The sequence below is a fragment of the Cantharellus anzutake genome (assembly GCF_015039405.1).
Source record: "Cantharellus anzutake strain C23 chromosome Unknown EI90scaffold_78, whole genome shotgun sequence".
Classification (NCBI taxonomy): Eukaryota; Fungi; Basidiomycota; class Agaricomycetes; order Cantharellales; family Hydnaceae; genus Cantharellus; species Cantharellus anzutake.
In genome coordinates this window covers 72180-94864 of record NW_024067028.1, presented here as the reverse complement: position 1 = coordinate 94864, position 22685 = coordinate 72180, and the positions used below count along the sequence as shown (strand labels likewise).

At 50.2% G+C, this 22685-nt stretch overlaps 2 protein-coding genes across 2 annotated transcripts; both read left to right on the top strand.

Annotated features, from left to right (window-relative positions):
* Positions 1–1796: 1796 nt before the first annotated feature.
* EI90DRAFT_3020256 (uncharacterized protein) lies at positions 1797–2190 on the top strand (the record flags this gene model as incomplete). The annotated part of the gene is made up of 2 exons (XM_039057486.1): positions 1797–1915; positions 1995–2190. 2 exons carry the CDS (start codon positions 1797–1799, stop codon positions 2188–2190), a joined length of 315 nt encoding a protein of 104 aa, XP_038910644.1.
* Positions 2191–4405: 2215 nt separating this feature from the next.
* EI90DRAFT_3079123 (uncharacterized protein) lies at positions 4406–4983 on the top strand (the record flags this gene model as incomplete). Its single annotated transcript, XM_039061812.1, has 1 exon — positions 4406–4983. A coding segment is annotated over exon 1 (272 nt), but the record flags the coding sequence as incomplete, so codon positions are not given.
* Positions 4984–22685: the final 17702 nt, after the last annotated feature.

The following is a 22685-nucleotide window of genomic DNA, read 5'->3' as shown; positions in this document are numbered from 1 at the left end:
GTTGCACTCAGTCCGATTCGCGGTGCACTACCCATCCGTGGGGCGCGCCTCCTCTGCAAGCGCAAATGAGTGTCCAGCGTAAGTTCGGCCTTAGTCTCGACATCTGCCCAGTGCGCCGTTGACGTCACGAGTTTAGGGTGGGGGATGTGGATGGGACGCCGGATTCGATGGCAAGTGTTTAATGGTCATGTCGTCGCGAACACGAGCGTGAAGCCTGGATTAGGATCGTGATAGTGGTGGTTGTGTGATAGAGTACCCGTGCCATTGTTGTTGCTGGTGCTTTTGTTATGTGGTGCCCTAGATGGTGCTGGTATGTGGGTGAAAGAAGGAGATGTCGACTTGAGAGTGTGGCGGTAGTGGAGGAGTGCGTAAGCCACTGGCCAATTGGGACCTTGTTGAACCAGAACGGGCGCGGGATTGAGCGTTATTCGGCGTTGGTGTTCTCATTTTCGTTGTTTTCGTCGCGTCTTGTCGTTCTTGTTGGATTTTTAAAGTCGCTAGTGGCCCATAAATGGTAGAGACGGAGAGGGGGGCGGAACGTAGGTGAGCCATTTGAATTGTATGATCGCGATGACCATTATCGAATTGGTCGTGTACGAATCGACGCTACTCCTGCCCGACCGTGCATCGCGAATGCTACCGAGGGGAACTTTGGTGGCTAGCGCTGCCAATATCCCCTCCCCTTTCTAGAGGACCTCTCTCTGCTTATTTTTGTTTCTGTTCCCCAAACCAACATTCTTCTCTCTCCTCGCCGTCCAATCCATCTTCCACATTGCCGGAGGGTATCCCCCCAGAACGTAAAAGTGGGCGCAGGCAAGGGTTGCACGACTATTCGAACAGTGTGCCCCTTTCTAGACGCACACGTTATCAATACCCTTATTGCTACGCCCAACGATAGCTCTGGCCCCATCGCAACGGTCGCCTCCTCTCTATCGATGGTCCACACAGTAGCTGCACATCGTATTGAGTCAGTCGTCCAAAGACGGGACTACCCGCCCTGGCTACAGTCATCCCTGCTCTAGCAGCCGCTCTGCCGACCGGGTGTCGAAGTAGGATTTGAAATGTTGGTGAGGGTTGATAAGGGTGGGGGAGGGAATATTTGGCCTCGAGACATCCTGACGAGTATGGGTGGGAAGGAGAGGAGAAGAAGGGATGCAGTCATGATGGGTTCGAGGTTGTTGGATGGACGATTTGAAATGTATCACTGTAGTTCTTTTGTTCTGGTGACATGTCAAGTAGGGGACGTCAAGACCGTTCATCACGTCCCAATCAAAACATATATGACTCGGAGTGCGTCGTACGGCGTTGTCAGCGTTGGGGTTTAAAGTGGAAAGATTCTAGTGGACGAGCACTGACGAAGAGTATTCCACACTGCGATGATTGAGAGGGCACAGGTCGTGGCGTATCGAGAGGCGGTCCGAGTATGAGCTCAGGAGGAAGTTGGGATGATAAATCGCTGAGCCGCCCGTTCGGAGAGCAAGTACGAGTCAGCGGAGGAGTGGAAAGAGACTATCCGGATACCAGAACGGGAACGGGGAGAGGAGAGCAAACGATTGTTGATCTATGAGCACTTATCTGGTTGGTGCGTGGAGAACTGAGCAGCTATCTAAAAACTTGGCTCTTGACACCAGATCGCAAGATCGAGAGACGATACAGAAATCGGAGGAGAATAAGCTATAAGAGTGTTTCGCGACGACTCAAATTCGTCACCTCCAGAGGAGTGCAAGCTCGAAGCCTCATCAGAGACGCTGGGGGTCCAAAGGGACACTGCCGGATCATCAACTTAATTCGCTAGAATGTGTAGCCATTCCGATACTGAATTTACACACTGGCAGTGGGAGTATTGTACTGGCACGACCAACAACCGGCTAGGGTTGGAGCGTGACACCGGACATCCAACCGGCAAGCCTGAGTGGTGCGTGACAACCGACCGGCTGAGGCCAGGACTGCGTGACACAAAACACTCTGGGTATGTTTGGGTGACGGATTTTCAGTGGGACTCTGCCTGATGGCCTTGCCGACGTGAATGATGGCCTTCAGTTGGATTGGATTGGTGCTGAAGAGGCTGATGCGGAATCCATTGGAGAAATCGTTGCGGGGTCTGAAGTGGATAGTGGTGAGTTGGCACGGGGTAGACGCGCTAAACGGGTGAGAAATCTGGAGAAGGAAATGGCGAGGTACCGCTTTTGACAGTGTAGTTGCCAAATTTGGGAGATTTGAATTGAAAATTTGTACAACCATTTATTTTGCTCGAAGTGCGTGACACCTGGACATTGGACCTGCGTTACGCGTTACAAATTTCAAAAAAGTGCCGACCGGGAGGGTTCGGCGTTACGCGTTACAGGTGCCAGTTAGGCATTTGCCGAATTCGACGCGATCCTCTCTCAAGAAGTTACTCGGTGGGAATGTAGTTAGGACACTTGTAGACTGATAATATCTAGCCCAGTCACTTTGCTATCAAGTCGAAGCCCAAGCGTGCATTGGGGTTAAAACTTTATATATTGGCCCAGAGTCACGTTTTGGTATCCATTTGAATGTGTGGGTTCGGTTGGCAATTTTTTTGGCATTTCCATACGCATATGCGATGCAGTGGTGACTTTCTTCTATGTATAATTAGGGACATCAAAAAATTTTAAAGCAAGTAATTGACTTCTTTTCTGAGAGAGGCTGACTGTGGTCTCGTCGCATTTTTTCGTAGTAGGCGGTCGGATTTAGACTTTACCTCCGTGTAGCATATGGCCTTTTTATTTATATTGGAAATAGAACGTGACTCCACATTTATAATACAAAAAGTGCTTAGACGTTGTGTGTCGCGCGTCCACGAGCAATGACGATTGAGTACGAGTCTGGTCAAATCCGGAAGTCTGTTGGAAATGGTAATGGTCATTTCAAGCGTATTTTTACAACATTTTTTTGGCTTACATAACCAAGTGTCAGGTTGGAGCGATGAAGTTTTCTTGGTCAATTGCCTTTGCACACGGATCCCGCACACCAGCGACAATCGAAGTAAATAGCCATCGTAGATTGTCCGCACGTCATAAAATGCGTACTGATGCCATCTGCAGTTGGGTAACAATATCCACTTTCTCCGTCCGAGGAGTTCCAGTGGCCAAGTTCATCGGGAACTGTGATCGCCACACCGCAAAGCGTAACGATCAGTGGTGACCCGAGGCTGACCATGGGGAAGTCAGAGCCCAGGTGATTTGCCTGGCGGCAACCATCTGTTGGGGAAACACATTTGTTAAACCCGAGAAAAGTTCATTCCCGGCTCCGGTTTACCATGGTCCGATGGGAGGAAAACCCAATGCAGTGAAGCCTTGCCGGCACCGGTAAAGCTGCCTATGTGCTCTGTCCAAGCGCCTATTCCAAGGTGGAAATCAGCCACTATGGCAATCGGAAGTAGGGTGATGAGAACTAAGGCATTCCAGAATCGCATTGTGAAGGTCGGCCAACTGCTACTTATACAGGTAATGTATGTGGCGTGATAAGTATGTTGGCCAAGAAGTTCGAACCTCGGTCTCGAGTAGAACACCTAGAGGGCTGAGGAGAAAACCGGGGGAACCATTCTTCAACAGGCTTTATACGAGATTCCGGTACTCAGTCTTGGAAGAGCGAAAAATAATTATCGAGATATATTGCAAACAGGTATGATTATTGCAGTTAAATAAGAAATGAAGACACATGTGCTCGGTCCTGCGTGTTTGCGACCGTAAGCGACGTACATTTGCCATCATCTAACCGGATACAGTCCGCATGGGAGAGTTCGATCACTCCCCTCTGCGATGCTCCCCATTTTAAATCCCACCCTGATAACTGCTAGACAACTGCTTACCCTGCTACTCTCCGTACTGCTGAGTAGGATTTAGGATGCATCAATGGCCGCTCTGCCAAGGGCCTGCGTCCGGATTCTAACCACATGCACGCTACATTGGGAACGATTTTCCTGCCGGAATTGAGCAATGTTGTATAATGATTGCGCGCCCCCGAAATCTAGCAGGAAATTTCGTTAAAAACACCTTATTCCTGGTTACCGATGTACAGGAGCCAAGAATGTATTGGGCCTATTATAAGCACCTCCACATGTGAGGCCACTATGTACATGTCTTAACTGGCAGGTATTTCGGCAATATTAATGATGTGGCAGTGAACAGGAACAGTTCGGAGGATTGTTTTTCACTCTTCAAAGACTGAGAAGATAGCGGAATCTCCTATAAAGCCTCTGAAGGATGCCCCCCCTGTTTCTCCTTAGTCCTCTAGGCGTTTCGCTCGAGATCGAGGTTAGAACTTCTTGATTCATGTGGCTGATATATCTATTCACGCAACAGACATTACCTGTAGCAGTCGGCCGACCTTCACAATGCGATTCTGGAATACCTTGGTTCTAATCACTCTACTTCCGATTGTTATGGCTGAGCTCCACTTTGGACTAGCTGCTTACTCAAGTAAAATAATGGGCCTTGCTGCATCATCCGGCCACGCTTCATTGCATTGGGTTATCCTCCCAGCGCAGAATGGTGAACCGAAGTCAGAAATGAAATCTTCTCCAGTTTAATGAATATTTTCCCTAACAGCTGGTTGCCTGGAGGCAAATGACCAGGTGGGCGGGTTCCCCGTGACGGACATCCCCCTCGGTTCACCCCTGAGCGCTGTAATTTGCAATGTTTCCGTTACGATTTCCTATCGGCTTGACAGGTGGTTCGACGATAATGGAACAAGCGGAGAGTGCCACCCAGTTTATTCAGGACCTTCAGGTGTCTGGTTTGCGCATTTTGCGACATGTGTCACACCTTGGGCGGCGATTTACTTCGAAGTGCGCCGGTGCCCCTCATACGTGTGCGAAGGTTGGGTCTGGGGAGCGACCAACTCTTCAAGTTAAGGGCTATGTCGTGTATGCTCAGTCTCGGATCAGAGAAGTGTATAAATATTGTAAATAATTAGTTGAACTGCTTTCTGAAACCGATAAGCACAGACAGTAATGAGGACATGGTTTTGTTTTTTTTAGCAGTAGCTTTCGCGATATACTGTACGCGTACTCATCAGGAAACCTCCGAGGTTGATCCTGCCGGTTGAGATCATCTGAATGTCAATCGCTCTGGGATCACGCCAACCAGGTCCCTCGATCTCAATCAACCGGAATCCACGGGATTTTTCAGAAATCTTTGGTTGGTTGGGATGGTTGGTCTGAGTTCACTGGTTAGGCTCGTTTTGCAATCACCTCAACCGGATCCCAGGTTGTGGATTATAGGAACGGTTCATATGGTCCAATCCATTTATGTGATTGGCTTTCTGTCAGACATCTATGCATCATACAAGTCATGCAGCGGAAATTCCCGCTACTCTGTAGCAGGTCTTGTAGAATTTTCGACCTTGATTGAATGCGTTTGATGACAAGGTCCTCTATTATTGCCAATTCGGGATAACCCAGGGTCCTCCCATTATTATCCATTCTCAGTTATACTCTTATCTTCCCCCGGCATTCTTTCTACTTCTCGATCGTTACCCAGCAACTTGCCATCTTGTTCACGCAATGTTCAAAGAAATCCGCATACCATCCGTTAAGGATTGCAAAAAGATCAGTGTTGTCGAGGCATTCCAAAGTAAGCACAAGTGCCGATGGTTATCCTTTGTGGCCATCATTCACTTCACTTGAGCACAGAACCTTTGACCTCCGTCTTCCTCTGTGCATGCCGAAGTGTGAGGCCCCGGCCCATGTCTATATTCCGCCCACAACATCAGTTGATGTTGTGTTGTGTAATAATTATGTCACGACGCTAATTTAGTGTCGCGGAAGCTTCTCTATTTATTTGTGCTGAGAATGTATAAGATTGTATATAAACCCTCGGGGTAGCTGTAAAAGGTGGATCAGCCTTTACTTCTACCCCATTAATATACAGCCAAATCAAGCATATACTTAGACGGACTTCTGAGGCCTGAGGCGAATGGGGGAACGGAACGTTACCGTCCCCAAACTAGTAAGATACCTTTCACTTTTTTACACTCTTATTCTCTTTCCATTCTCGGCACCGTGTTACCGGTGCCGAAACCCCATTTGGCAATGCGCGCGTTGTCGGCCCCTGACAACGTGTGACTTTGATCAAGTTCTCACGTGAACTTGTTGAACGACTTGACACCTCTTCTGGATGTCGTGGAGATACAACACCAGGAGCACGTCCAACGCTCCTGCCAACATGGTCAGCCCCTCCACTGGCCGTAGGGCGGAAGATGACACCACCTCAAGTGATGGTGGTGATCTGGGCCTGCAAGGGCCCAGGGACGCGTCTCAGATGCGTCCCACGTTGACGAGGTCACAACGTCTGAAGCCCTCGCAGCGGAGACCCTCGCGGCATTCGTCCCAATGTGCGCGTCGCGTCCTCCATCCCCAACCCACTCCCTCGCATCTGAAACGGCACGAGTACTAAGAAATCGCATCGACCAAGTTGACGATGACATCGCCGACTTGAGAGGCGATGTCCGTAACATGAATACCCAAATCTCTGGGAATAGCGATAACATTGCTCATCTAGATCGTAACATCATTAAGGTGGAGGAAAGACTTAGTGAGAAACTAAACGAAATTCTCCTCGCGCTCTCTCGACGCGACGAGCCAAAGCCACCCACAGCAACGGTGGATAACCCACCTGCAAACCCTCCAGTGAACCCAACAACGGGTGGAGACCCTGTCGTCGTCTCTGACCAGACGAAAAAAACCGCTGTTGAGGCGCAGGCGCCCCAAGAGGTCCCTGTAGTCCCTGTTAATCAAACGGGTCAACCAATCACTAAACCCGCTGTGGAGGCGCAAGTGCCCCAGGAGGTCCCTGTAGTCCCCGTTAATCCAACGGGTCAACCAATCAGTGGGGTCCCCATACCTGGAGGGATCCCCACTGTCTCTGCCGTCGTCACAGAGGCGACAAGTTCACGCCCATCCGTCGAGGTACAAGAATCTGACGGACATTTTGTTCCCATCTTTAGTGGAACTAAGCCACCTACCCCGCCGACGGCACCAGTAACCACTGACGCCAAGGGAAAAGGTAGGGAGATCGACCCAGGACAACTGGCTGGATCGTCGACTGCAGGGGAGAGTGGAACTTCTCCATTCCATCTCAGACCAGGCTTCGTGCCCGCGCCGTTCATTCTGTCATCCCAACCCACGAACGGTGGGGTGAAAATACCACGCATTGACGCTACTCAAACATGTAATTTCCCTCCCGACCATGGGAGAAAGAAAGCAGTGCCGATGAAGGCCACTGTGGAGACGATACAGGAGGAAGATGGTGACACGGAAGTCACCAGTGTTCTGTACGATTATTACACACGGAAAAAACGCCCGATCTACGTCCAGGATTGTGTAGATCACATTGGCGGACAGCCCACCAAGGTCAGACCTATCTTTGCTAAATGTAGTCTCAGCGAATCTACTTTCGACTTTAACGCCCGTCTGGATGCAGACACAGCATTCATATACAACGTGGGTCGTGGGGCAAACGGTGAAGACCCCGAAAGACTGTCCCACGGCACAGCACTCAGACGGGTGCTGGATAACTACCACCGATTCTCACAACCACCTGCGGCTCCAGAAGGGAGCAAGAGGCGTGTAGACCAAGTTAGGTCTAACTTGGGAAGAAGGCCCCGCTGTCCGAGTGGGGATGGTGATGACGAGGATGGTGGCGAGGGTGGCTCGTCCTGGCCCAACCCACCATTTCCTGCCCCATTTGGCACCGAAGCAAAACGGGAGCCTTCATCCAACTTTCCAAACTGCTCGTCTTTACGACCCGGTTTGTTTGACTCAACCATGCATTCATACGCAGCACCTGCGGCACGAGTAGTGCCTGATCCATCTGAGTTCATGACTCAGCTTCTTGAGTCTGCACGCCGAAGTGTGGAGGTTCGAATCCTGCAGCCACTGCCTGCAGATGTATGCCCAGAACTGCTCAAAAAGATGCAGGGACTGACTCTGACCATCAAATGGTCTGGAGAGAATAACTCGAAAATATTCCACAACTGGCTGCACTCATGGCTAGCCTATATGTCGTCGTGTGGGTGGAAGGGTGAAGCTTATAACGAGTTCCACATCCACACTTTGACAACCGCCGTTGAAGGCGAGGCACAAGACCTCCTGATGCACTATATACGCATTGGAGTGCAGAACGGGGTAACTCCCCCATTCTGGGATCTACTAGAGATCCTTATCTGCACCTTCATCAAGAAGTCTGCAGCAGTAGCATCCACGAAAGCGTTCAAAACGCTTTCATATGATTCCACGAAGGGAATCAAACACTTCTATAACCAGCTGTATCGTGCAGCTGAGGAGATGATCACGCCTCCTGACCAGGCAACGTTCAATGAACGTTTCCTGAACGCCATCCCTGGCGAAATGCATTGGGAGATGGTTATGCGCCATGAAATTTCCGTGGACTACACAATGAAAGACGAGTTGTGGACCGCCATGCTCCGCCTGGACCACGCGTACGATTCTATTAAGGCGATCTCTGCGTATCGTAACGACTCGCAGGCGCCAACCGCGTCGAAATCGATGCAAAAACATAATACCAATGCTGCAGCAGCACCCAAAAAGGCTGCTGACTCCTCGTCCGCCAAGAAAGTGTACAAAAACACATTTGGGGGAACACGTCAACTCTGAAGAGCGGACAACACTCGACCTTCCGTGTGAGCTATTCGCCGGCTCCAAAAACAGAGAAGTTGACATCGTCTACAGCGGCGAAATCGACGCCATCCTTGGATAAGGATGGGAAACTGCGTTGTTATAAATGCGGGAAAGTAGGGTATCAATGTGATTGTCCAAATCACGATAAGCCCAAACCGCGCATGTACAACATAGCAGTTGAGTCTGACGAGCAGGACCTACAGGACTCGGAGCCTGTAGAAGATCTGGAAGGAGTTGAAGATCCTGCAGAGGTGCAGGACTATATGGCCGATGATGAGGCATTCGATGATAGACTCGTGGACGACCCGTACGACCCCAACCTCCTCGCTGAGGTGGAGGAGGAGTACGTAGAAGTGGATGCCGACATGTTCGTTGGTGCTATGACGTTCGTGGATCCCACAGACGAAAACTTCTCCATTAAATTAGCATCTGCTTGGCAAGCAGACAAACTGCCATCTGATGAGCAGATAGTAGCTGAGCTTGTCAACGACGCAGTAAAGACCTACAAGAGGGACGGTGTTATACCGGTCCCAAAATCTTCATACAGCAAACCGTCAACGCAAAGTGTGACGAGTTCTTCAGTGCCTAACAAGCTTCTGAAAAAAATCCCGCCAATATTCAACGTGAAGTTTAGAATCTCGCGAGAGGCGGGTAAATACCCTGAAAACCGCAGCGCCGACTTAAGGCAGACACTCACCGGCGAGGTTAACATCACCGGGGTAAACGCTTTTGTCCTATTTGATAGTGGCGCTGAAACAGACGCCCTATCTCCAGATTTTGTCCGAGCAGTACATATTCCACTGCTTGAGTTGCCAAACCCCTTGGTTCTCCAGATGGGGACCAAAAACAGTCGTTCGTGCATAATGTACGGCATGAATACTCCCGTAACCATTCACGGGGTTATGTCTACTCACTATTTTGACGTCGTGAACATTGACCGCTACGACGCCATTCTCGGAGCTCCTTGGCTGAATGCCAACAGAGCGTCCCTCAATTTCGAAACTCACACTGTCCACATAAAGACGGGCGACATCAAAACGTTTGATGTCCTAACGGAACAGGGTAAAACCTCTGTGGGGGCTGCTGCACGTGGTCACCCCAAAATTCCCCGTGCACCGAGATCCGAACTGCCATCTAAACAGACGGCATGACGCAATACAGTGAAGGCTGGAAACCCTTCGCCATGCATCCTTGCCATCTCTGCTCAAAAGACACGGATACCTCCCAGTGGCCCAATCACTGGCCAAGCCCGAGGTCAAAAGACCTCAGGCTTCCCGACTGTTCCCATTTAGAAGGGCTGCCAATGACAGACCCTGAATTCATGGCACCAGCTCCTGAAGTCCTACCTCTGTTCAGGGAGGTTAACCACCGGATCAACTTGATTGATCTGAATAAAAAATATATAGAAAGAAGGGCTATGTGCCCTCAGGCTGTCAAAAACCCGTCCGTTATGGAAGAAGGGGTGAATGCGTGAGTCCGAATGCAGGCAGGGGCTCAACTAGAGGGGGGTCCGAGGGCTCCGGTGATGAACTGAAGCTTCTCAGGGAGCCCAGTTCTGCTGGATGGTACAAGAGGCTCTAAGAAGGACGCGGCCTCAGCGACTCGGAGGGAGCGCTGTGCCTCCGTTACGTCTCTGTTAGTCCTTGTATTTCTTATGTCTGAGGTGTCTTGTAGAACAGAGACAGGAATCACTCAGAGGGACTTTGGGTGGCATTTTAGTCGAGATTAGAACTGAGGAACTACAGGTTCTAATCTACGTGTATTTATAAAAGTGGATGGGGAGGACTTTAGTCAAAGCCCGAAATGACAAAACGGGGAAAACACCGAAAGGTACCGAATGATACCGAGAGGTACCGAAAGGTTCCGAACGATATCTAAAACGGGGAACCGAGGTGTCGGGCCAAGGAGGGCGGAGTTGGAGGCCGGAAAATGAATGGGGAAGACAAATGGGGAAGGGGGGTTAGCCGACTGAATGGTAGTAAGAAGGTAGTCGTGCTAAGAATGGAAGATGACTAATAAGTGATAGCGTGAAGGAGATCACCGAAGGATACGGTTAGCTCCGAAAGCGGAGTTGCGTGTCCGAAGGATGTTGGGTGACTCCAATAAATGAAGTGGGCGAGGGAATGGTTTAAGGGCATGTCACGGGATGTCGGAGGTCCGTCAGGATATCGGAGCAAATCCGGGGTCTCTGAATGTTCCGACTCGGGACCGAGGTTCCGGGATGGGAGTAGCCAAGGTTCGGTGTGCCGCAACCCGACCGGAGCTGAGACAGCCAGGAGGGAAGGTGATTTGGAGAGTGGGGAGGCATGGTGTAGGGGATGGTGAAGTTGTTAGGAAGGTGTGATGTGGTGGGAGTGTGCGGGGTCGGGATTCCGGGATATGACACAGGCCCTCGAACCGCAGCTTCGAGAAAAGATCGCTCGTTATGAGCGAGCCAAGTGGTGGGAATGCAAGGCAGTCGCGACGGCAGCTCCACTTCTTTGTCTTGCAAAGAAGGACAGTTCTTTACGGACTGTAATCGATGCGAGAAATCGCAATGCAAACTCAATTCTCGATGTCACGCCCATGCCTGACATGCATTTCATCATGGATAGTATGGCTCAGGTAACTTATCGATCAAAGATCGATATGACAGACCCATATGAACAGATTCGTATCGAACTGGACTGCGTACAATACATGGGGATGAGTACCCTGTACGGTACTTTCATATCGAATGTGCTGCCTGTAACGGCCCTTCCACATTCCAGCGTGTTTTGACTTGGATCCTAAGAGACCAAATCGGTCGAGCCGTCCACGTATGGTTCAACGACATCTTCACTGGAACTATGACAGTGAAGCAACACAACAAGAAATTCTTGTGGATATATACTCATCTAAGGGACGAGAAGCTCTATGTGAGCCCAAGGAAATTTGAGCCATTCGCCCCTGTACTCGACATACTGGGGTGTAAAGTGGACTCAAATGGAATCCACGCAGATTCCGACAAACTAGACAAAATAAGGAACTGGCGAACGCCAGAGAACCACACCGAGGTTCTGTGATTCCTAGGGCTCATTGAGTACCTAGCGAAATTCCTGCCCAACGTCAGTGCATACACTGGACCGTTGCAATCCATATGCACCAGCCATATGCCGTTCCGCTGGAGCGCCCTACACAAAAAATGTTTCGTGCAGATCAAAGTAATCGCATGCAAGATGCCGATTCTAAAGCCCATAATCTGGGATATACCGGATTCAGAAGACCAAGACAAGTACCGTGTCTGGGTGATCACCGACGCCTGCCCTGCTGGCATCGGGGCCGTGCTCGCACAGGGTGCAGAATGGCAAACCTCTAACCCTGCTGCGTTTATGTTGAAGAAATTCACCCCGACTCAACGGGCGTATTTTGCCTATGAGCTAGAAGCTCTAGGCGTTCTGGAAGCACTCACCAAATGGCTCGACGAGCTGACTGGTGGGCGGAAATTCACTGTGGTCACTGACCACAAGGCGCTTACTTACTTCAAAGAGAAGAATCACACTGTGCCGCAACACATTTGTTGGCAAAATTTCTTTCACGGTTTCAATTGTGACATCGTGTATGTACAGGGCCACACGAACAAAGTGGCTGATGCCCTGTCGCGATACTATGAATCCTCGTCAGACGAGGATGTCCACTACGACAATTACGTATCCGCAGATATACATATTGATAAAGAGGGCGACGACCTGCCCTTGGCATGTGCTGAGGAAGCACGAGAATTATTACACCTGCACAGGTTAAGACTGCAGTGCATACGCCTGGGTGCGTCCCACTCTATCAGAGATGCTCAGGAGCCATGAGATCTCGAGGCATCCGTGCTCGATCCCCCTGACGATCGTCAAGGGAGGAGGGAGCTTTCCCTCGAAGATGTACTGCCGCCATTGGCAGAACTACGTCCTCATGTGGAGGACAAAGCTTTCATCGCAAGTGTGAAAGACGGCTACTCCAAGCACACTGCTTGGAGAGGGATCCTCGCAAAACCTAGGGATTTCCCTAAGTTCTCAATCGTTGATGGCCTAATTTTCTGTCTGAATGATTCAGGTGAGCCACGACTTGTCCTCCCTGAATCTATTCATAAAGGGGAGAGGATTACGGGCATCGCGATCGAGCACGCACACCGAATCCTTGGTCACCTCAGCGCCAAGAAGACGCTCGAGTACATATGCAAACACTACTGGTGGTCTTCGATGTCAAAAGACATCGAGAAATTCTGCACATCCTGCAGGACATGCCAGACGACCAAGAAAAGCAAACTCAGATATCCGGGACTGCTTCACCAGCTCCCGGTCCCTGAGAAACCTTGGGAGTCAATCGCCATGGATTTCGTTGGACCATTCCCGACGAGCCTGAGTTATAACTACCTTTGGGTAGTTCTGTACCGACTAATGTGCCAGGTTCACCTAGTGCCTGTGACGACCCAGGTCAAGACTATTGAGCTGTGTCATATCCATACAATCCCGACCTCCGCTCCGGGCTCCCGGAACTCCGAACTCCGACTTCCGGAGCCCTACTTCCCTTCCGTCACTTTCTCCTTGCCGACTCCCAAGAGGTTATCCCACCTCTGGCTTGGACACCACCTTCGGTCCGACTCCGGGGCGTTCCGGGTCCGGCCCCGGCCTCGACACCTTCCAGACGAGTACGCAAAACCTATGCTCCCGACTCCAGACCTCCGCTCCGGAATCCCGTTCGCGTCTCCGTCTCCGGAACCTCCGGTCTTAGCTCCGACCTCGGACTTTGACCCCACCTCCGCTTATACCCATTGTATTGGTTAGCTCATTCCATTTAATTATGTTTGCCAATATTCCGGAGTTTAACTTCCGAGTTCGGACTTTCCGGACTTACTCCGGACCTTGCAACTATTGCATTGTCCATTTCAATTCCGCTATTCTCCCTCATTCCTATTTGGGCTGCTGCTTCCTTCTATTCAGTCAGCTAGCCATTCCTGACTCCCATCCTCCTTCCTTCCTCCTTGGGCCTTGGCCTTTCATTCCTCCTTTGGGAAACACCATTGAGTCAAACACTTGACCCTCGGTGTTGTTCCTCTTTCCATCTCCCTTTGTCTCCTTTCATCCTACCCTTGTTCCTTTTGATTCCGGACCCCTCCTTATATACAATGTACCTAGTAACTTGTAACCTCAGTCCGAAATCGACCTGAATTCCCCCAAGAGACTTTCCCTCTGCTAGATCCGAAATTAGGGACCCCTAGGACAACCAGCAATGGCACAGCACTCCGCCTGAGTCGCTGAGGCCGAGGTCCTTCCATGCTAAGTCTCTGATTCCATTCCGGAGTCGTCCGAATCCGCACATTCTAACAAGCTGGTGCATCTGTTCCTGCAACATGTCGTGCGCTTGCACGGCATGCCAACATCCATCATGTCAGACCGCGACACGAAGTTTACGTCTCAATTTTGGACTGAGTTACACCGACTCATGGGTGTTAAACTCAAGTTAACTACCGCGTTCCATCCTCAAGGGGATGGCCAAGCAGAACGAGTGATCCAGATGGTGGTCCAGATCCTTCGGTCATTCGTCCGACCCGATCAGCGAGATTGGGCTGTGCATATACCCATGGTAGAATTCGCATTGAACTCAAGTGCGAATAAATCAACGGGATTCGCCCCGTTTGAGTTGATATACGGATACCTCCCACAGATGACCGTGTCTCTGCCGTCATCTGAATTGCCAGGGGTAAAATCCTTTGCCCAGTGGGCCCTGGACAACATCCAGGCCACTCACGACGCTATTATTAAGAGTCGTGTAGAACAGGCTATCCAGGCGAACCGACATTGGCGCCCTGATTCCCCAAAACTGAAGAAAGGGGACTACGCATAAGTTGTTGCCAACTTATATTGGCCCCTACGAAATACTGGAGGTATTTGAGGACTCATCAAACTACGTCCTCAGGCTTCCCCCAGTATTGACGCAAAGAAATATCTTTGCGAAGTTCCACGTCTCATGGCTCGCACCTCATGAGCCGAATGATTCTGTGCTGTTCCCTGGGCATGCCGTAGAAGTATTTTACGACTTTGGCGACGACCCAGAACGGGAATACCAGGTTAAGGAAATCGTCGACCATCGATGGGACGACGATAAGTCTTTATGGTTCCGTGTCCGATGGGGACTTGGTGACCTTACTTGGGAACCCTTGGCCAACGTAAATGATCTAATTGCATTGGATCACTACCTAACAGTACAAGGGGTAGAGAACGTCGAGGAACTGAACCGTCAACGATGGGATCAGACGCCGGACAATAGATCCAGCGGACCATCACGACCGTGGTGTGAACGTCACCTACTGGTCCGATACCAGCGGATATCAATGCCTTATCACGGCCAACTATGGCGTTGAAGCCATGAGTTGCCTAAACTGGCAAGTCCGGGAATATCCGAATAATATCAGATAAATGCGATGAAAGCGGGATCAAATCCTGCTTCCTACCATCAAATTTGAAATCGCTCAAATGAATGCGACTGAATCCCCCTCGCTGATTCTTCCCTCGACCTTTCCCCCATCAAGGAGGCCCTCGTAGACTCCAGTCCAAACTCCCCACCTGTAAGCCCCACCACGGATGCTGCCATGTCGTTGATGGACGACAACTCCACAGTCGCTCAGACTGTCACCCCTGAAGCGCCCAGCACGGGCATTTTATCCCCAAAACAGGACCATTTGGTCCTGCCCACTTGCATAAGTGCGAGTGAGAAGTACCCCCACCTGCTGCGTTCCACGCAGACAGGGCTCGATCAACTCGAAATGATTACAGAAGTCGTGTGGGCCCATATCGAGAAGAAACTCGAGAAACGTAAAGAGACTACGTTCGAAGACGAACGTAGGAATGATGAGCTCAATGAGCTCAGGAATAAGTATGAGATGCTGCAGAACGAGGCTGACGACCTGCGTTCTGAAAACAACCATCTTCATCGACGGGTCGAATCCCTCCGAAAGGCCAACGACAAACTCAACGAGGACGTCTTTAGAGTTGCATGCATGGCAAGGGGACGCCCTGTGTCTCCCAAACCCGCCCCGATCCAATCTTCTGCTCCCTCGTCGTCACGGCCCACTGTTCCCCAAACCATCGTTATCCCCGGGGTTGGCCCGGTGGATCCTGCATCAGCCAAGTCTGCGCTGTCGAAAAAAACCACCTCTTCCAAGAGATGGGCTCCCATGTCCGACAATGACAAGATGGAAGGTGAATGGGTCGTCGACCCTGATGCCCCATTCGAAGAATTCGTCGCAAACTGTCCACCTGGCTACCATTACTACGAGTACTATGATGCCAAACTCACTGAAGTGCATGGCGAACCCCTACCCCCACCGACATATTGTCGATTGGTGGCCCTTCCTACCCGCTTCTATGACATCGACCATGTCGATAGAATCGAATTCCCAGATGCGGCTGCGCTCGTCCGCGATAAAGAACCTAAGTGGTTCGAGTTGGTTTGTAACTACATACACACCGAAGAAGGTGTGAGGTTCTATGCCACAATGTACCATCTTGCCTGGTCGTTCAAGACGGGCAAGCCCTCGCAAGAGGATGTTGACACCTGTACCAACTGGTACAGGGTGGCTACAAACAACCGCGCCTCACGAATGCGTATGTCGCGCGACGACATTGAGATGGAGGCGAAAAGACTTCCCGACCAGTACCCCCCGGCTCATATTGCACGGATGTACATCCTTGCGTGTCGATGGATAAAACCAATGACTGATGATGCTCGTGAGCGTCGTAAAATTCAACGTCAGGAACGAGCACTCATGTACTCGAACCCTCCCCCAACGTCATACTCAAACCCACCTATGATGTACGCGAGCCCACACCCTGTGGCATATTCAAACGCCCCACCTCCGCCGCAATACCCCCCTCCGACGTATGCACACTTGTCGGTGTACGAATCTGCCCACGCACCACCAGTGCGAGGGCGTGCTCCCTCTTCTCATGGACGCGGCCATCCTGCACACCATGTCCATTACTCACACCGTCGTCAAGACAAGGATTCATCCATGAACGACGCTGACGTCGAGACTCGTCACTACGACGACAACTATCTGAGCGACGATGTCGCTGTTGACGCAGCTAGGTCCACGACGACTCGTAGGACTATGTTGAATCGCCCATCCAGCTCTGGCCCGTCCGGGTCCACGCTGCGTAAACGAATGAGGAACTGACCCCCTCATATCCATACCTTCGTCAACGACAATGCCGTCGTTGATTACTCACTTTTGTCAATGACAAGGCCGTCGTTGATTAATAACTTCTTACCTTCGTCAACGACAATGCTGTCGTTGATTACTCACTTTCATCAATGACAAGGCCGTCGTTGATTAATAACTTCTTACCTTCGTCAACGACAATGCTGTCGTTGATTGTATATTCTGTACCCTTTGTCCTTCGTCAACGGCAACGTCATTGATTATTCATTTTCTTCATCAGCGACAACTCTGCCGTCGACGACCTACACTGTCAACATCGTCATGGTGGACAATGGTATTTAATAAACTCATAACGACGAGAAAGTCGTTCCATCATCGACAACACTGTCGTCGAGATCTGGGTGCATATGTTCCAGGAGAAACTCTAAGTGGGCTTCACCTACAAACTACTATTATAGCCTCCTGCAATGAGTGTGCCCCCGTTTGCATACATCCTTCGTATGTAGAACGTTAAACATTTATTTCTTTAAAATGCTTGCTTTCCCCTTGTGTATATATGCTAGTACCCTGTCTGCGATCTAGTATTGCAAGGGAGGAGGATGTGAGGCCCTGGCCCATGTCTATATTCCGCTCACAACATCAGTTGATGTTGTGTTGTGTAATAATTATGTCGTGACGCTAATTTAGCGTTGCGGAAGCTTCTCTATTTATTTGTGCCGAGAATGTATAAGATTGTATATAAACCCTCAGGGTAGCTGTAAAAGGCGGATCAGCCTTTACTTCTACCCCGTTAATATACAGCCAAATCAAGCATATACTTAGACGGACTTCTGAGGCCTGAGGCGAACGGGGGAACGGAACGTTACCGTCCCCAAACTAGTAAGATACCTTTCACGAAGTCAGTCCCACAATCTTCTCCCATCCACATTGGGATCCAGAAGGACATTTCTGTCACACCATTCCCTCCCCCGTGACTCAAGAAGATACCTGGTCGATGTCAGCACTTTCGATCAACATGGAGCATCTGTCAGGGCAATAGCCCTGAACCCTGAGCCATATGTACAGTAATTACAAGGTACATATAGTCACGTGAGTAAGCGGTAACTTCCGTTAACTGCTTACACACACTGTAAAATACACACCTTTGTATCACTTATGGCTCTGTGTGCTGAGCTACCCCACTGAGACCTCACACTTTTTTAAGTGTATGAGGTGTGTTTTACAACACAACCCACCAAATCTATCAAATCTTAGCAACTTGACTTGGTAGTGCTGATGGTGCCTAAACATGCCCACAAGGGCAAGGTCGCATCTGCAGCGATGATAAAGAAAAACGAGCAGTTTATAAAGAAACTGCAATCTCCCATCATAGGAGATTCAAATCAACAGCCATCATCAGACGATGATGAGGATCAACACAATCCGTGTTGAAGTTAGCAGTCCAACGCCACAGGTGGTCAGGGGCGGTAATCCACCCGGTACGTCACTGCCGGATTGGAGGAGCTTGGACCGGACAAATTGAGCTTTGGGAGAGGCGTCGGGGCGCTCCTGCAACTTGGTACTGGACCACAAAGCGTCCAGTTACCTTTGTAGTTCATTTCCTTTTGTCTCTCTCATGTATCACTGTTGCCACTCATGCATGTATTTAAGGGCGAAGCCTGCAGATGCGGATACCCAACTAATCGATGGTATCCGACATCTCAGGCAAGTCCACCATCATTGTATTTACAATACTACCTAACTAATCGACGGTATCCAACATCTCAGTGGGGCCCATTAACAATCCAGAGAGAGCAACCACCTCAGGGCTGGTCCCTGAAGGTTTTGAAAACTTACGTGGAGTAAGTGCAGGGCCCAATACCCCTAGAACTCCACATCACATTGATCTCACCCAAGCTGGGGAAGATCTCTCACCTCCTCAGGAGGTGATTGACTTGCACGACAAATGTGTAAGCGCTGAACAATCAGCCTGAAAAGCTGATTGGATAGAGTTGCAGGAAACTCCAGGGCCCCACTATCCCCTGGAGTCCTCCCCCATGTCCCCAAGTCAAGCCCCAAAGGCAGACAAAGGGAAACAGAGGGAAGAACTGTCAGGGACGTGTCCAGGGTGGAGGGGGCCCAGATGTAACGCCCGGCAGAAGGACCCTCTCGGGGAGCAAAGCGGGCATGCATGCTGACAGGCCCGATGTGGGACTGCAGTCCCTGGCCACTTAGACTGAAGTGGAAAATGTGAGAAGAAGGTTACTTCTTGTCAGGGCACACACCCTGACTAGCCCGGACCCGGACCCGCATCCGGACCTGCTTCCACCCGCTGCACTTCCCGCATGTGCGCACGCTCCGTGTGCCGCATGCTCCGGGCCCGGTTCCTACCCCTTCATGTGACTTCCGGGTATCCCCGGAAGTTTTGCTGATATTGTGGCCACTGTGGGAAGATGAAAAGTTAGCTTCCTTCTCATCTTCTTACCCACAGTAGGCAAGTGTACATTACTTGCCTTTATCTTATTCATCTTCTTACCCACAGTAGGTTGTGCCCTGGATAGGGCTGGTTACACCTCAGGGCTGTGGACCATAGGGGAGGGTCATGGGGACCTGGGAGTCGTCCCCTGACACTTCTTCAGTTCCCACTTCAGGTACATTTATGTACATGCAGCTTGGGTCACATGATGGGTGCCACGTCATCCTTGGAGAGAGCCGCAGCCATCTGGGTGTCCCCACAGGGGATCCTGAGAGCGTCTGCTGCAGGTGCACATGCTGGGCATAGCAGGAAGCCATCTGGGGTGTCTGAGCCGGACGGGTTAACAGTACAATGATACAAAGGAAAGTGGTCCATGTAAATAGAAAGAATAAACAGAAAGGGAGAATGAAACAGAAGAGAAAGAGGAAAGAGAGAAAGAGAAGAAGGAGAAGAGGGAGGAAGGAGGAGGGAGAAGGATGGGTAATGGGGGAGCGGGTGAGGTGGGCCCAGGTGGGCCCAGGTGGAGCTGGGTCAGGCAGGTGTGCCCTGACAAGAACCTCCGCATCGGCTATCTGAAAAACTACTGGACTTGTTCCAGGTTCCGTCTGAATGGAGGATGGAAAATGAAGACCAACTTCTTCTCAGGCTAAAAGCCTGGGAAGGTGCAAAGAAATGCCCTGAGAGCAGGATCTCCCAGAGCATGGAAGCTCCAAAAGAACTTCCGCTGTTTACACTACCCCATGCCATGCCAGACAAGGCAAGGTTGCCAACCTCGGAGGAGGTCTCCAAGATCATGAAGAGGAGGCGAACCGGAATGAGGGAGTTCGCTGAGGAAGCCTTACAGAAAAGTAAGGAAAAACCAGCGAACAGACCCCTCTATGAAAGGGAAGCACCCTCCACAATGGCCTTGCCTAAACAAAGTGAGCATGGAGTTTTTACTCCAAGAACCCCTTCTGGAACCCCCAGAAGCAGCAATGTCAACTGGGGAGAGTCACTGCTTGCCCAGCCAAATTTCCTCCTGGAAAACCAGGAATTGCACATGATAAACGTGATAAACTCGATCCAAAAAAAGATCAAGGAAACGAGCCATAATAGCATGGCTTGTCTAGAGATAACTCTAGAAAGAATGGCCAACATAATCGACGGGTTGACTGACAAAATCAGCGAGCAGACAGACTTGCTGAAGGAAATAAACTTCTCACAAAATAGTGAGGAAACAAAAAAATATCCCTGGGCCACAGGCCAGGACAAAACCAGAACTCATGAAAAATTCATGAAAAGAACAACCAGTGAAAGTACACTGGAGTATCATCAGCAACTCAACAGAGACACTAAGGAGATCCTTCTCCCAAGGATAGGAGAAGACGATGCTGAAAGAAGGCACTGTTCAGAAATCAGGAGGAGAATCGGCACATACCAAAGGTTTGGCCAAACATCCACCTTCAATGAACCTCTTGAACAGAGAGGTAACACAACCACACACTCTCAAAACAATGAGAGAATCCAGATACAACTCCAGGTGAGATCGCCCGAAACTAAAGAAACACTGCAAGGAAAATCCCTCCAGCGAAAACCCCCCCAAAGGAGAGATCTCCATTGGATAGCAACCCCATGAAGGCAGGGGAGCAAGAGGAGTACCTGGAGAAAAGGCCATAAGAATGGCCGAAGTGAGAATACTCACTCCCTACCCAGAGGGAGTGAAGCCTGAAGCTCTAAAGAATGGGCCGGCTTTCCCTGACAAGAAATGGTCAGGGGAGAATGACATGGAGTCGTTCTGGCAGTGGTTCACAGAACTACTGGGATTCCTCGCCTCGTGAGGATGCAAAGGTTCCCAATTTGACAAAGTTCATCTGTGTCATATCCGTACAATCCCAACCTCCGCTCCGGGCTCCCGGAACTCTGAACCTGACTTCCAGAGTCCTACTTCCCTTCTGCCACCTCCTCCTTGCTGACTTCCAAGAGGTTATCCCACCTCCGGCTCCAACACCACCTTCAGTCCGACTCCGGAACATTCCGGGTCCGACCTCAACCTCAACACCTCCCAGACAAGCATGCAACACCTATGCCCCTGACTCCGGACCTCCGCTCCGGAATCCCATTTCGCATCTCTGTCTCTGGAACCTCCGGTCTTAGCTCCGACCTTGGACTTTGACCCCACCTCCGCTTATACCCATTGTATTGGTTAGCTCATTCCATTTAATTACGTTTGCCAATATTCCGGAGTTTAACTTCCGAGTTCGGACTTTCTGGACTTACCTCGGACCTTGCAACTATTGCACTGTCCTATTCAATTCCGCTATTCTCCCTCATTCCTATTTGGGCTGCTGCTTCCTTTCTATTCAGTCAGCTGGCCATTCCCCACTCCCATCCTCCTTCCTTCCTCCTTGGGCCTTGGCCCTTCATTCCTCCTTTGGGAAACACCATTGAGTCAAACACTTGACCCTTGGTGTTGTTCCTCTTTCCATCTCCCTTTGTCTCCTTTCGTCCTACCCTTGTTCCTTTTGATTCCGGACCCCTCCTTATATACAATGTACCTAGTAACTTGTAACCTCAGTCCAAAATCAACCTGAATTCCCCCCAAGAGACTTTCCCTCTGCTAGATCCGAAATTAGGGACCCCTAGGACAACCAGCAATGGCACAGCACTCCGCCTGAGTTGCTGAGGCCGAGGTCCTTCCACACTAAGTCTCCGATTCCACTCCGGAGTCGTCCGAATCTGCTAGTTCTAACAATCTGGACTGCTTGATTTGCAGATTAGGGGGACCTGCGTTTGACCTTGGAATAGGACTCTGAGACAAAACTCTCCTCAGAGGAGACGAGGGCATGTTCCTCAAAGTTATCGATGAGAACTTTCATCAAAGCCTCTGCTGCATTGAATGTGACAAAGAAATACTGCAACGTTAAATATGAAGTGGAAAAAGGCCTAAAACAGTTCTACTTAGAACTGTCTGAAGCAGCATCCCAGATGGTGATGCTGCCAGACCAGGCATCCTTCAACACCAGGTTTTTAAACAACATTCCCCTCGAATGGAAGAGGGAAATGATTGCTCATGACAGAATCAGAGCAGACTTCTCCTCAAATGAGGAGATGTTAAAAGCAATATCTTGTGTAGACAAGATAATCGACGGGCTGAAGATGTCTTCAGCCTACAAATCGGGATATTATACCCAAACAACCACCACAGCAACCATGGGCTGCAGTAGAGCTCTCCCATCAGGAAAGAAGGCTGAAGAGCCAAAATCCAGATGGAAAGAGGATATATCCTCGAAAAATTTGAGGAAAACTGACCAAAAGTCAGTCCCAATTTGTGGCAAATGTGGCAAAATAGGGCAAACAAAAGATTGCCCAAAACATAATGCAATGAGCGATGAAAAACCAAGGCGCATAGCCACCATGGA